The following is a 16,246-nucleotide window of genomic DNA, read 5'->3' as shown; positions in this document are numbered from 1 at the left end:
TGTGGGTATCGTCTCAGACTGAAGAAGATTCAAAAGACCTTAAACCACAGGAATGATTCTGGACAAGACCACCACTTCAGAGGCAGTGAAACAGAGCAATACTTTATACTCTCCCAACCCCTAGAGAGGTTGTCTCTCCAGGACAGTGTGGTGGGAACTGCTTCTCTGCCCACCTTGCCGGGATTCCCTATAGCAGCAGCAAGCTCTGCTGGCTACTCTCAGCCCAGAAAGGACAGGGCTCTGGCCCCAAGTTTCAGGGGCACTTACCTTCCCAGTGTCCTCTCCAGGCACTCGGGGTCTCAGGAAGAGATTCTTGTCACCCCCAGGGATGCTGGACTCTTCTTCACTGCCCTTCACAGGAAAATCTAGCCTCCTCAGCGTTTGTGCCACCACTAGAGATACAGACAGCAACCCTGTGACTGTCCCTGACCAGGGCATGTCCCCTCCCAAGCCCACCTGTGCTTCCCAGCCAGGATGCCCTCAGCTGGCCTGGCACCATGATGGCCCAACAGCACACAAAGTTCTAGGCAGCTGTGCAGAAAAAGCCAGCCCTCGCCAGGACTTTACTTAAGGTGCCTTTTTGCTCGAGTCACCCCACTGGATCTAACTGGGGGCTCCCCCACATCTTGGTCATGGGTAGCCTGTAGGGCCCTGAATAAACCAAAGATCTAACTCCTTTCAGAACTGATCATAGCAGTTTAAGACAACTCCGAAGAAAGAAATGACTTGGCTTTTCTTCCCAGTAATTAAGCTCTCTTCATCCTCCAAAAGATTTCCATCTCAACTGAACATGATGTCATTTCCTGGAAACAGCAGGCCCATGGAGGCAAATGAGGAACAGCAAAGCTATTCAAGGTATAGAAGAGGACTGGAGATTTGTGAAGGAATAGGAGGGACAAGCAAGATAGAGGCTGTAAGGGGGAGGAAGCAGTGAGAAAGGACGGCAGTCACATCACAGATTTATGAGGAACACCAGGGTGGCAGGGCCTCCTGTGCACCTGACATCCAGGTGGACAGTAAATGACAAAGAACAGCACCTGGGGGGAGGGGTGCCGGGGAGGCTGAGCACAGGGCTTGTCTGGCCACCCTGCCCCACATCCCCAGTGTGATGGATCCAGGGACTCTTCTGTAGGGAACACCAGGCTTTCGGCTCAGGGACACAGTGGTGTCAGAAAGACACACTGGTCTTCCGGGGTGTTACACAAGCATCCTGGACACTTAAACAAGACACCTCCGTCAGGCTGTCTCTTGAATAAGGACAAGTCCTCCAGTAAACATACTCCCCACCCCCAGGCCCACATCACCACAGTCACAGTCAAACTTGGTATTTCCGTGAACTGAAGATTGTCCTTTATTTTGACAAGGCTTCATTCAAAATCACACATTAAGCTGCTTATCCTTATGAAACAGAATCCATCTCTGGGCTCCTATCTCATTGGCAGCACATTACACACACAAGACCTAATATTTTAAGCTCATGATGGGTAAATCCTAAATAATCTGTAGAAAATCACTAAAACTTCACTATTAATGGAGCAATTTTAACTGGCCTAGGATGTGTATATTAGTTAGGCTTCACTTCCCGAAAAACTGCTCTACTGCCCAGATGCAAACAGCAGCAATACGTGTTTAGTGCAACCAGACAATTCCGAAAGAACGATTCCTCAAGCCGGGCATAGTGGCATGCCTTTCATCCCAGCACTCAGGGACAGCCTGGTCTACATAGATAGTTCTAGGACAGCAGGGCTACAGAAAGAAAAATCCTGGGGCTGGGGACTGGCTTAGGTCAAAGGCTATTACTTCCTAGGAGCAAAGGAAATCTCTAATTGTATCCATTACAGACAGACAGTCTCAGTCTGGTGACTCTGTTCAACACATCAGAGGACAGACTTTAGAAACCACTTAGTGAACAGGATTTTAATAGCACCAACAATACACACCAGACACTGGTCTAGGCAGCAGTACAACACAAAACAGACCAAGCCAGCATCAAGGAGCTTGTGAAGAAATCAAGTATAAACAGTAGTATGTGAGGAAAATGGCCAGACTGAAGCTGAAGAGCAGCTGCTATGCAGGTACCACAAGAGGAAGTTCACTGTGTACATCAGAAAGAATAGTGAAGCCTGTAACAGCCACCCAAAAACAGACCCTGTGTGCTATATGACCTTTATTTGAGAAGACAAGGGTTCACTGTTCCCCCCTTGAATGTTCAATAGTCTTTGGCAGAAAGGTAAATGCACAAGGCTGGAGGTAGCAAGACAGGGATGCTTTCCAAGTTTATTCCCAAGTGAGTGTAGCATGTGGCATTTCCAACCAAAATCAAGACAATAATCTTCCAAACATAAAACTCAATAAAAAGGAATATAGCCTGCAGGTGATGCCAAAAAGAAACTATAATGTTTACAGCACAGTAATTTAAGGCACTAAAATGAGAATCTTTTTGCTTAGGAAAATACCTTCACCCTAGAACACATAAAATGGAAACTTACTACAAAGTAATCCAGCGGTTTAAAATACAGGCACACAATCTCTGAGAGAAATTTTCTGTTCTGTTTTTTTTTTTCCTAAGGTATGATAAAAGCATTTACACAAACTTGGTTTTCTGTAACTTATGTTTAATGTACAAAGTTTTGTAGGTATCTTTGGGCCTTCACAAAACAGAGCAGGACTTATTATATCTAAAAGAGTTTGTAAGTAAAATCAACAATTCAGAAACCAAAATGGAAACAGCAAACTACATGGTGAGGCGCACTGAGAAAACCAGGCTGCAGACGAACCCCACTGACTGAGTCCACTGGAGACAAGGAGTCTGTTGGGTGAGAGACATGTAAGTAATCCAGAAGAGTCACCAGAAAAGGTGGGACCCTGTCCGAGCTGCTCACGGAAAGAGGGCGTTCTAACTGGACAGGGTGATGGGCAATCAGCATGCCCACTGATAAGCGGGTGTTTCCTAAACAGTGTCAAGTAGCCTTCCATAAACAATTTGCTTCAGCAAACCTTCAGCTTTACCTACTTACTACCTTAAATTTCAGGACAAATTAATGAAGTTTTTAGTGCAAAAGTAAAAAATGTTCCAGCATCACTGACACTGAGCAGCAAAACTTCAGTTTGATACTGCACAGTGTAGCAACGGCAAGATGCTAACTAACATCGCTGGAAGCAGAACCAGGGACCAGTGGTTCCTACACTTACTTGAAACATAAAACTTCACAATGAAACAGTAGAATCATAGTGTAGAAGGAGGCACTAAAGTTCCTTATGAGTTTTGAAGGCAGTCACAGTGCTGAGCCGTTGAAATTGATACCTTTCAACATCACACATTAGCAGCAAGATAAACCCACTTCAGGCTACTGCATGACATGATTACAGCCAAAACTGAGCAAATGAAAACCAGAACAACCATACATTAACCTCCACACCTCCTTTCATGTGAGTCACTGATGTGAACCATTGTCACCAGAAAGTGGCTTTCACTACAGTCAAGCCTCAGTATCATCTCCCAAGAGGACAATTATAAGTAAGTTATTCTAAACCATTTACTTTGAACATTGGAATGCTAGAGGCACAGAGACGTGTAAACATAAGAATCACTCCACTTTGTCGGGGTCCAAATCCATCCAGGCTCTGTCTGGAATCTTAAGTGGCTGGGGCCTGACTCAAAAAGGAGGAGGCAGGAGCCTCGATGGTGCAGGAAAAAGCACTGGGAGACATTCAAGGGGGACTGTGCGAGGGGTATCAGTGCCTGGTCAGTAGAAGGCTTGAAAGTTATCCCGACAGAGAGAAGAAAACCATTCTCAGTTCATGTTTAGAAAGGATCAAGTCACTGAAATCTGATTTCTTCTAAGTTGTTGCCATTTGCTTGGATGAGATCTTGAAGGTTTCCATGTTTCTCCACCCAGTGTAAGAACACATTGACTAGAGATCTGTGATAAGAATTTAGTAAAGGCTTTTCCCTCCTGTTCCTCTTTTATGCCAACGCAAGAACTGGAAAATTCCAAACAAAATCATGTTAGTGGTACAGAAAGTTCATGAACGGTTGTTATGTGAACATTTAGTATGTAACACTGACAAAAGCATGAGCCTGACTCTCACTGTGGCCCTGCACTCTGTCAGGCTGTCTGCAAGTTAAAGACTTACTGAGTCCAAACCAAAACTGCTCCTGCCAGTAAGAATCAGCATCCTACACATAGAACTGAGAAAATGGGTCAAGACATTTCTATTTTAGACAGGGTCTCAAAATGTTGCCCAAACTCCTCTACTCTGACATCCTCCTGTCTCAGGCTCCCAAGAGCTGGGAATACAAGTGTGTTCTCCCAAGCCCAGCAAGAGCAGAGAAATCCCTAACCAAACAGGCCCAGTAAAGCAGGTGTTGCCACCCTCTGTCTCCCATCATGCCTGACACCTGCCATTTCCCACTGCTCACAGAGTAGAGGAAAACTCCCACTAACCAGTCTAGCACTAAACAAAATGCATACCACTTATAGCTTCCTGGGCGAAATACTTGACATCCATGTCTTCATCCTGACCTAACTTCTGCAGCACTGGTTTCACTTCCCCCTGCAAGGCACTGAAATTCAGAAGGAACTGTGAAGAGATGGCTGGTGGGACAGAGAAGTCCGCTATGATACAGTCTGCTATGGAATTTGGTGTTTGGGACCTATGTTAATTTTTTAATTTAAAATGAAAATACTTTTAAATACTGACAAATATGACAAGTTGTAGTGGCATTTCATTTGTATTTTAATAAATACAGCTTGCCTGAGGATCAGAAAAGTAAAACAGCTGCACTGGCCAGCCTTACAAACCATACAGCAATGACACACACCTTTAATCCCAGTAGCCACACTAGGGTGCTACAGAAACCAGGTGGTAGTGGTACACACCTTTAATCCCAGCTCTAGAGAGGAATATAAGATGAGAGGAGACAGCTCTCAGTCACAGTTTCATTCTGAGATTCCCAGAGGCAGGATCACCATTTTGGACTGAGGTCGAGGTAAGAGCCAGTGGCTGACTGCTTTGCTTTTCTGGTCTTCAGGTTGAACCCCAATATCTGTCTCTGAGATTTTATTAATTGTGCTCCAACAAGTATATCAAATAATTTCTAAAGAAGTTCTTGGTGGGGGCTGGAGAGATGGCTCAGTGGTTAAGAGCATAGCCTGCTCTTCCAAAGGTCCTGAGTTCAATTCCCGGCAACCACATGGTGGCTCACAACCATCTGTAATGAAGTCTGGTGCCCTCTTCTGGCCTACAGACATGCACACAGACAGAATATTGTATACATAATAAATAAATAAATAAATATTTTAAAAAAAGAATGATTTTAAAAAAAAAATAAGTTCTTGGTGAAATTCGCATTGGGGCAGTGTTCTATACGTACCCAGAACATAAATGTAAACGTCAAATTAGACAGTCTCAAAACTGCGGGCTGAATTCTTTGAATAAGCCCAGATGAGAGAGAGAGAGAGAGAGAGAGAGAGAGAGAGAGAGAGAGAGAGAGAGAAGAAATCCCTGCTCTTATTTTAGCTATCACTCCCCACCATGAGGTGACACTTTGAAACCAAGAGCAACACTAAACTCTTACTTGGTATCTAGAATTGGTCCAATTTTCTGTAGTGACTTGGCCACATTGAAGCGGACATTGGCCACTTGGTCTCCTGCCATTTTCAACACGATGGGCAGCATTTGCTTAGTGGTTATTTCCTGACCACAGGCTTCAGACAGTGCCTAGGAAAACAAGTAAGATGGCACATTTAAAACTTTCTTAATACACCCGAAATCCAGGGAAACTAATATTTAAAGGGAAGGCAATTGACCAACAGAAAAATGTTTCCTACTTGAGCATCAAGAACATGAGGTGGCTCTAATGAAAGACCTACGCCAAAGCATTTAACAAAATGGCAGTTTTTAAAATACTGCAAGTTTTAAATATTTAGTTTTATCTCACACTGTGTGAATTCATGGGGAGGAGGAGGATGTGGGAGACGAGGGGAGTCAGAGCCACCAGCAGCAGCAGCTGCAGTTATAAAAGTTGTGAGCTACCCGACAGGGGTGCTTGAGACCAAACTCAGGTCCTCGAGGCGAACAGGGGCACTCCTGTCCACTGAGCCATCTCTCCAGCTCCAGATTTTTAAATCAACCTTTTCTCTAATTATCCAAATTGTTCAGTATACAAAATGCACCTCAAACAGAAGATAGCTCATTCAGAACTTAAAAATATACCAAGAATGACTTGATGCCCGAGTTTAGGAATAGTACCGTGTAATACTTACATTAATGCAGAATAAAGTGGTCATCCTATGCAGGTAATTAGGATCATTCGCCATTACTAACACTTTAGGGACGATGGTATTCTGGGCCCACTCTGTACCAAATTTCTGCACTAACTTCATGAGGTTGTTGGTGGCAGCTTCCCGGATGGCATAAACTGCAGGAGAGAGCAAGAGAACGTCTTCAGCTTCTTGCTTTTCACACAGACCCAAAATAAACTCTGTGCAAACCTAAGGCCGCATACTTGGTGATAATCCTGCTGAAGCACAGCCACCACAGTTCTAAAATGCTCGTGTCCAAGGACGACAGTGCCATGTTTTTATCCTAGCTACTGGTTTTTAATAAATATTTTATTTTAATAAAATGATTGTTCTTACTACAATGTCACTAACACAGGGTTCCACTGCCAAAGTGACCAGAGACAGAGCCTTGACCAAGAACTCAACTGCACTGAACTCTACTTGGCCAGATGCCTACTATGTTCCTGGCACCTCTCACTTCTGTTTTCAGAGGAATGCAAGCCTTTCCCAAGTTCTGCCAGTTTTCACTCCTTGTTTTGTCTGTATATCTGTCTTTCCCCTCACGGTCAGGCTGATCTGAAAAGCTTTTTTTTAACTATCTAACTCTGTCTATTCTCACTTTAATATTTTCTTTGTCCTATAAAAGATAAATTAATAAATGAAGTGCCCCCACCACTCAGAAAACAAAACCCGGAACTTTTGTTTAACTTCCTCTCATGGAGCCCTCCCTTTGTGTCCACACTGCCCACTGACAAAAACACAGCCTTCATGCTTTCTTCCTCCCTCAGCTTCTCCAGACTGCTCACAGTGCTCTTCAGCAGTTTCATGCCCAAGGAGAGTAGGAAACGTTCCCAAAGAAATCTGCTCACTGCGAAAAACATAATTTTTCCTCCCAATTATAAAATTCTAAGCTAAAATGCAAAAGCTATAGGATGCTGTGTTCTGCTGGTGCACACCTTTGATCCTAGCACTTGGGAGGCAAAGGTAGGTGGATCTGAGTTTCAGGTCAGCCTGCTCTACAGAGAAAGTTCCAGGACAGCCCGGGCTAAACAGAGAAACCCTGTCTCAATGGCTCATAGAAGAAAAGAAGGAATATATAATAATAATAATGATGATGATGATGATGATGATGGCAGAGATGGAAAGCCCACGGTGAAGTGGACATTTTCAGCCACCATCCAGCCATGGCATCAGGGTGTCATGAAGTCTCTATACCTAAACTCCACCAGTTCTCAAGTTGGAAAAAAATCCTCAGGTTGCATACAGCAAGCACTCCTACACAGAAGAAGTGTCATGAATCTCCTTGTAGAATATTGTACCTTAAAAGTCCTTCAAAATTTGAAAGGAAAAAATAAAAAATAAAAAAAAAAGCCTGTCTTCATCCAGAAGGTTAGCTTTCAAAGGGGGTAATAAAAATGCCACTCATACTAATATTTACCAAAAATAAACCTTTTTAAATAGATAATTTCTTAGACTGGGAGATGGCTCAGTGATTAAGAAAATGCATACTGCTCTTCCAGAAGACTAGAGTTGAGTTCCCAGCACCCAAGCCAGGAGGTGTTGCCACTGTCTGCAATCCCAGCTCCAGCTCAGGGTCTGATGCCCTCTCTGGCCTCTGAGTACCTGCAAGCACATGCGCAACCTCACACACACACACACACACACACACACACACACACACACACACACACAGAATTAAAAAAAAAATGCACCTTTCCTATGACCATTTTTTTATCATTTTTAAATGGTATAAAAACTTAACTTTTGAGAAAAAAAGGAAGTCTTTACAATGGAGTTTAAAAGCACCAGCTGTATCCATACATATGTCCTAACAGATTGTCATACACAGCTTCACAACCTTCCTTTCTCACTTAGACATATGATACAAATACGCTGTTAACAAAACCACCTACAGATGTAAGCAGACACAAATACTCTTATTCTTTCCTGGTACCTAGTCACAGTGCCTGCCCACAGATAAAATGCCCTCACTACATAAAGTGTAGTTTACTGGGGAGCCACAACAGGATGCTCATCACACTCACCAAACTTGGACCCAAAGCTCATGGGGAAAAATCACATGAGAACTTGAAGGGACTCACTGGAATGGGGCTCAGGCAGCACCAAAGTACCAAGTCTAAGACCTGACACAGCCCCTCCCACACTAGGTGGATGGGGACAAAGGAGCATGTACACTGCACACACCAGGTGGGTGGGGACAAAGGAGCATGTACACTGTGCACAGAAAGGCACCTGCCCATCCCTGTCCAATGAGCCCTTTCCTGAGCCCATGATCTCCAGCCCAGCAGCAGCAGGCAGAGGAAAGCCTTCCTCTCACGAAATCGAAACCCTGGCTCTGTTCTAGGGCACAGGAATGTCCCCAGCTCCTACTGTACCTTTGCACACCTGAGGACACCAAAGGCAGCAGGTCAGTTGCGAGCCGTGTGGCTGGAAGAAGTGTACATCTAAGAGTCTGAAGCCCACAGGTGGCAGGAGATGGGAGAGGGCAAAGAAATTTCTCAGCACAGAAAGTACAATTAAAACAGAAAATAACAGAAATAACAGGAAGTACAAATGTCAAATTTGTAGTCAGGCTGGGCATGGCGGTGCCTGCCTCTACTCCCAGCACTCAGTAGACAGAGGCAGGCCAGCCAGGGCCACACAGTGAGAAATAAGTGAGATGTTTATGCAGTCAGAGAAAGCTGGTGGAACCTCAATGACCTTCCCTCAGCACTGTGGGGTGAAGGCAAAGAAGGTGCCCTGCAGGCCTCTTCTCTAAAGGGCCATGTGTGACCATCTCAGACACATGCGGAAGCCTGGGCGTCCCAGAATATCTGCTTTAACTTGTCTACTCACCATGATCCACAAGCCAGGCCATACACAAAGAATTCAGCTTTTCATCAAAAAACTCCACACCCTATGGATACAGAAGACTCCATTAATAAACATTTCCAAAGTTAGAACAAGAGGCTCTATTTACATTGCTCAATAATTACCTAAAAGCTAAAGACACACATGCGAACAAGCTGACGACAAAACAGTGCCGTAGACACTAGGCAGAAAACAAAAACAAGCAGGAGTGGCCCTGCTATCGGGACAGGACCTATGCCGCGCACAGGACTGAGATAAGCAGGCAAGGCACAGCAGAAAGTCTGCCCAGCAGATCCAGATGCCATGGGAAAATGAATTTCCCAGAAAAATGGCCACTGAAAGGCTTGGTAATTTGCATTGCTCCTTTTTGGTTAACAGCAAGTCCTTCAGAGTGTGGCAAGTGACACCAAGATATCTCCCACAGAAGATAGCATTGGTGGGGCATGACAGAAAGCAATAGAAAAAGACAGGAAGCAAGTGTGTAGGGCAAAGGGTAGAAGTGACAGCTGGAACCATCCTGACTCTCCAGCTGCTGGTCACCTCACACAGGCTAGGGACAAGAGGTCTCTAGACCTCTGGTCAAGGGACATACACAGTACACAGGGACGCTCCATGATGCACATGTTCCTGGTGCCTCCTTCTGAAGTCATTATGCTTATTCTTCTGGTTCAAGTCTAAGACATTCCTGGCCAGTGACAATGTATTGTTAAATAAAGAACAACGGTGCTGTGCTTTATACTGAACGACTTCATCTTGCTGTGACCAATCTGAAAGGCACTTTGCCTCCTACAGCATCAGCTCTGAGTCCATTTTTATTCCAGGCTGAGGATTTTCCTTTAATCTCCTTCAGATATTTTGTGGTTTAACTTTTTATTTACTTATCAAAGCCTATAAACAAGATGGGATAGTCTTGAGAGAATCCTATAAATTGACTAACTTAAATTTTACACATAAAGAAAAATTAAGAATGCATAAACTGAGGTGAGAGAGATGGCTCAACCATTAAGAGCACTTGAAACTCTTGTAGAAGGCCAGAGTTTGCTTCTTAGCACCCACATGACAGCTCACAACTACCTGTAACTCGAATTTTAGAGTCTAAGCCCTCGTCTGGCTTAGACAGGTACCAGGCGTGCATATGCTTCACATTCTTGTGCAAGAAAAACACTCAAACATAAAAATAAGTCAACCTTTAAAAAAAAAGAAAATCAAACAAATAATATGTGATGTGGGATTCCACTCTGTATGTTGTGAATACCACTGGTTAATAAAGAAAACTGCCTTGAGCTGTGCAGAGCAGAATAGGGGGGGGGGGCGCTAAACTGAATGTTGGTGATGTGGGAGTGTCATACATCAATCTGTTGATTTCATTGGTTAAGCAATAAAGAAACTGCTTGGCCCTGATAGGTTAAAACATAGGTGGGAGGAGTAAACAGAACAGAATGCTAGGAGGAAGAGAAAGTGAGCTCAGAGATGCCATGCTCCCCTCTCCCGGGCAGACACATGCGATGAAGCTCTGACCCAGGATGGACGTAGGTTAAGATCTTCCCTGGTAAGCCACCTCGTGGGCTACACAGATTATTAGAAATGGGCTAGTCCAGGTGCGAGAGTTAGCCTAGAAGAGGCTAGATATAATGGGCCAAGCAGTGCCTAAAAGAATACAGTGTCCGTGTAATTATTTCAGGGCATAAGCTAGCCAGGCGGCCGGGGTGCTGGGGACACAGCGCCGCTGCTCCTATTACAACATGCTGGGAGAAGGAAGAAGGAGTCGGGGAGACTGCCATGTAGCTGCCAGAGGGAAAAGACGTAAGATGCCAGCTGGAACCTTGCCAGTAGGCCATGAGCCTCATGGTAAAATATAAAATAATGGAAATAGGTTAATTCTAGATGTAAGAGTTAGCTAGCAATATGCTTAAGTGATTGGTCAAGCAGGGATTTAAAAAATATAGTTTCTGTGTGATTATTTCAGGAGTCTGGGCGGCCAGGAAACAAACAAGCGGCCTACAACAGATAAGCTAACAAGACAGGATGGTAAAACACAATGTCTGTTCATGACTGATGCATATCACCCCAGTCACAAAGGTGTAAACCAGCCAAGACACCATCTGTCTTCTTCCCACTCTGCTCTGTATATCACCTGCAGCCCTTAGACACTGCTCTGTATATCCCGGGCAGTCTTTGGAGACTTTCCAGGTCTGGTGAAGCTAAGGTTCAAAGAAATGGTAAATATAATCCACCTTTCTTCCAGACAGATGTTTCAGTCCAACAAACCCATTATTAGCCACCACTGCTTTCCACTCCAGACAATGACACAGATCTGAAGAGCAGATCAGTATTTGGAAGTGATGGTGGAGAAGCGTGACAAAGTGACTTCAACTGACACATGGATATGCTGGGATCTTTGGCATTCACTTTGAAGAACAGAGCACTTCAATGCTCAAGAAGGGGAAAGGACAGAGAGGGAGAGAAAGGAAAGAAATATCTTGATTGAGGGAGACATTAAAGGGCTAGCAAAAAAACATGGCACTAGGGAAAACCCCAGGATTCCACAAGGATGACCCAGCTAAGACTCTAAGCAACAGTGGAGAGGACACCTGAACTGGCCTTCCCCTGTCATCAGATTGATGACTATCTTAATTGTCATCATAGAACCTTCATCCAGCAACGGATGGAAGCAGATACAGATATCCACAGCAAAGCACTGGGTCAAGTTTCCAGAGGCCAGTCCAAGAGATGGTAGAGGTAGAGCAATAATATGAGCAAAGGGGTCATGACTATGATGGTGATACCCACAGAAACAGCTGACCTGAGCTAGTCAGAGCTCATTGACTCTGGACTGATAGTAGGGGAACCTGCATAAGATCAAAGTCGGCCCTCTGAATGTGGAGGACAGTTGTGAGACTTGGGCAGTCTGTGGGGCCACTGGCAGTGGGACCAGGATTTATCCCTAGTGCTTGGAGCACATTCTCTTTGGAAGGATACCTTGCTCGGTCTAGATATAGGTGGGAGGGACTTGGTCTTGCCTCAAAGTGAAGTGTCAGACTTTACTGACTCCCCATGGGAAGCCTTACCCTTTCTGAAGAGAGGATGGGGGAGTAGGGTGGAGAGAAAAGTACGGTGGGAGGAAGGGAGAGAGTGGGAACAGGGAGAGAGTGGGAACAGCTATGTAAAGTGAGAAAAGATTATAGTAAAAAATTCTTAATAAAAAAGGAAAAAATTTATTAAAACACAATGCCATGGCCATCTATAAGATGCATGTTCATAACACCAAAATTAGCAATACGATGCAGTGGTCAAGAAAATATGAACCCCATATGGTGTGATCTGAAAGGAATGGAAATAAGCCTTGGAAGCGGGGGACAACAAAGTATAGTAATATCAGCAATGAACTGATATTATGAGCATTTTTAAAAACCATGCAGGTCTCCCTTCATCCAAGTGTCTAATTAATAACTCACACTCAGTGGCCACTGGACATTACACACCACACAGTTCCTAGAGCAATCACTTGTCCATCTCCCCAGCTACACATATAACAACTCCTGAAGCCCTCAGCATCTAGAGGCTCCCATGCAGTGAAGCTGTCAAGCTTCCTGTTGTCTGCACCTAGTAATAAAAAAGGGAAGCATGTGGCTATAACGCCCAGCTTTGACATTTTAATTAGTCATATTCATTAGAATAAAAATAATAATGAAACCCAAAGAATAGCGGCCAGTGTGGTAACAGGATTATTCAAAACAACCAGCAATATGAGCTCTTTGTGTGGTGCAGCCTCAACTTCCTGTCATCAGGATGCAGGAAAAAGCTAAGTTCATTATGCTTAGGACAGAGTCAAACAAAAAGGTGCCTGGAACAAAAAGTTAAACTGACTTATCCTGAACCTATCTGTTTGCTTCCATGGATCAGTTCTTAAGTCACAAAGGTTTTAAATAATACAACATTTCTATTACATAAACAAATATACTTTATCATGAGGAGGGCAGCAAGGTAAATGTGTTTCTAGAATACCATTCTGTTAGGTCTTATTGCACTACTGAAAATAAAAACCATCCTACAGGCCAAAGAATTTACCTCGGTACATCTAATTGAACCAGACCAGACTACCTGGCCTCCCACTCACCACGCCCTGCTCCATGATCTGATAGACCCTACCATTCACAGAGCCCATGAACTCACCAGCTGGCCCGCCAGCAGCGGCATATACTCAATGATAGCCAGGCGGACCCTCCACTTGGCATCTTCAGCCAGTTCCACTATGGCAGGAAGAAGAGACTGAGAGAGTTGACGGATTCCAATCACCTCATTCACACAATCCAAATTGGAGATGATATTCAAACGAACTTCTGGACACTATAAACACACAAGCCCCAGAGACTACATGTGAAAATTAACTCCTTTGCCCAGTACCCTCCTGGCATGATAAAATAAAAAGTGCTAAATAAAATTTAGTACTGACTCAGGCTTAAAAAGCTGGGGGGCAAAGAGCTGAGACACAGCTTAGTGGTCAAACATTTGCCCAGCTTGCACAGAGCCCTGGTTTCAACAGCCAGTACCAACCAAAAGAACTACAAGCAGAAGGAAATCTTAAATGCTAAATACACAGATAATTCAAGATACAATGCAACTGATCTTAACCAGAATGTCAGTAAAAAGCCTGAGATTTCATTACTTTGTATGCCAATTTTAAAAATTAATTAACAAATTGGCAGGCAAGATGGCTCAGCAGGAAGGTGCTTGCCTCACACACCTGGCAACCTGGATTTAATCCCCAGAACCCATGGAATGGTGGATGGAGAGACCTGAGTCTACAAAGATAGCCTCTGAGCTCTGCGTGAACATGCATATGCACGCACACACACACACAATTAAGTTTTTAGACATTTAATTAATAAATAAGCACGAAGTCTATGAGATGGTAAAAAGCCCAGGCCCTGGAATTAAATTCTAGATCTGCACTGCCAGCAGACCTCAGACATCATCTTATCTCTCTCTGCCTCACTTCCTCATCAACATCTGGGAGAAATACATACAAGACCTAAGCCTACTGTGGCAATTACGTTTAATGACATGACAAAGAAATTAGATCATGTCTGGCACCAATTTTTGAATTTTTAATTTGTGTACATGTATTGTCTGTGTAATACATACATGTACCCGTGTACCCACGAAGGTCAGAAGAGGGAGTCAGATCCTCTAGAGCTGGGTTACAGGTAGTTGTGGGCCACTCAATGTAGATGCCAGGATTGGAACCTTGGTCTTCTATAAGCAGCAGGCCTCTTAATTGCTGAGCCATAGCTCCAGCCCCTAAATGATAATATCTGATGCTCTATTTTATTTTATTTTTTTTTTGCAGGGTGAGGTTGAATGTTTATTCAGGGGGTTATGGAGGAGGAAGGGTAAAGGGGGGGGACAGAGAGAGAGGGAGAGAGAGAGAAGAGGAGAAAGAGACAGAGAAGGGGGGGAAGCAGAGAAGTGGGGAGAGAGGCAGAAGCGAAGCTGCCTCTCCGAGAGGAAGATGGAAAAAGCTGATGCTCTATTTTAAACTTAAATAAAAGATACCGTTTAGGCAAAGATGTATTAGCTTTAAAAATAAGGAACCATTGACTATAATATGAAAAATTTAAAAGATAGCTATTTCTGGGGTGGTTTTAAGCCTTATTTATTTTACATGTATGAGTACTTTACCTAGATGTATGATTGTGCACCATGTGTGCCTGGTGCCTGCAGATGTCAGAAGAGGACATCAGGCCCCTTTGAACTAGAGCTGTGTAGGTGTTGGGAGACAAACCCAAGTCCTCTAGAGCAGTCAGTGCTCATAACCACTCAGCCACCTCTCCAGCCCCGAGTTTGTAGTTTGCTTGGGTGGTTTCGGGTTTTGAGATAGGATTTCACATTATAGCTCTGGCTGTCCTGGAGCTTGCTCTGTTGACCAGGCTGGTTTTGAACATAGAGTTACTCCTGCCTCTGCCTCCCCACTGCTAGAACTAAAGGTAAGGGCCACCACACCCAACTACATTTGTTTGTTTTTTAATAAGTCCTTAGGCCCATTTTTTGGGAAACCTGTAACCCTATACCAAACAGAAAGACTATCAAATCTCTAAATAAAGGCTTCCCCCACCCCATTTTTGGTCTTATTTTAGTAAAGTCACCAAAATCACATCAAATCAATAACATCAAAACAAAATAATTCCATAGCTGGACTCACCTCATCCTTTAACTGAGCTAAAAAGAGAGGCAGAAGATGTTCAATGGTATTCTCTTTGCCCAAAATTGTCGATAGTCCCATAATTACAGAAGCTAGAGCTGATTTCACATGCTGATTGGTATCAGACACTAATTCCTAAAGCAGAATAAAAAAATTAAAGACAACAAAAGCCTCCACACCCCTCCTTAAGAAGTCGACGCAACACTAGTCACAGAGGAGATAACCCAGACACCTCTTGGTGAAATACCGGCAGCAGTGTGCAATTATGATATGCACAAATCAACTATAAATATTGTCACAAATGTTATGTATTTGACTCATTTATGCCTCATCCTTATTTAAAATGCTAAGAGCTACATAGGCAGAGTAAATGAAATAAAGGGCAGTCACATTCACCTTTATATAGGGCAGAATTTGATTCATAATTATGGTCTCTCTACCTTCAGTGGGTAGGTTCTCACAAAGTTCTGAAACATAGAAACAGAAAATGCAATGCTGTCAAGGAACCAGAGAGAGTTAACCAGCTCTTTCCATCAGCCCCAAGTTAAATCATATGTCTAAGCAAATAAACTCTAATGGGGAAAATGAGCCTCCTTCTCATTGCACGGTCTAAATGCCCTGTGTGACAAACTAATTCAAACTAAAGAAACAAGATACAGTGGGTGTTTGATGTGAACTATGGAGCAGTAGCTGCATGCTGACACCATCTCTGTCTGCAACATCTTACAAATCCAAGCTATGCCAAACTTCCTGACCTAACAAATGCATCAAAGAGGGTGGAAATGTGGCTACATGAACTGATTTTTAATTTTTTTCTGATTTACACATTTTGGGTCCTATTTTAAGTAAAAACACCAAACCAAAATCCCATCAAATCAGTGACATC

General features: G+C 43.6%; 1 protein-coding gene across 6 annotated transcripts in view; it reads right to left on the bottom strand.

The window, feature by feature from the left end:
- Ppp2r1b (protein phosphatase 2 scaffold subunit Abeta) overlaps positions 1-16,246 on the bottom strand; it is a 34,925-nt gene that overhangs the window by 8,979 nt on the left and 9,700 nt on the right. For 3 of the 6 annotated variants that reach the window (XM_050156433.1, XM_050156438.1, XM_050156439.1), the window contains exons 8-15: positions 15,757-15,827; positions 15,361-15,495; positions 13,332-13,505; positions 9,144-9,204; positions 6,270-6,424; positions 5,582-5,724; positions 4,476-4,567; positions 268-392 (exon numbers count right to left, since the gene is read on the bottom strand). In XM_050156433.1, coding sequence (XP_050012390.1) covers positions 268-392; positions 4,476-4,567; positions 5,582-5,724; positions 6,270-6,424; positions 9,144-9,204; positions 13,332-13,505; positions 15,361-15,495; positions 15,757-15,827 — 956 coding nt within the window. Of the gene's footprint in view, positions 1-267; positions 393-2,245; positions 3,985-4,475; positions 4,568-5,581; positions 5,725-6,269; positions 6,425-9,143; positions 9,205-13,331; positions 13,506-15,360; positions 15,496-15,756; positions 15,828-16,246 lie in introns of those variants that run through there. The other 3 variants (XM_050156437.1, XM_050156435.1, XM_050156436.1) reach the window with 3 other exon arrangements.

This window comes from Alexandromys fortis, unplaced genomic scaffold, assembly GCF_014885135.2.
Source record: "Alexandromys fortis isolate MF-2015 unplaced genomic scaffold, M_Fortis_MF-2015_v1.1 scaffold_89, whole genome shotgun sequence".
NCBI classification, from domain to species: Eukaryota; Metazoa; Chordata; class Mammalia; order Rodentia; family Cricetidae; genus Alexandromys; species Alexandromys fortis.
Note: the sequence above shows the minus strand (reverse complement) of the source record. Positions and strands in the feature narration are given on the sequence as shown.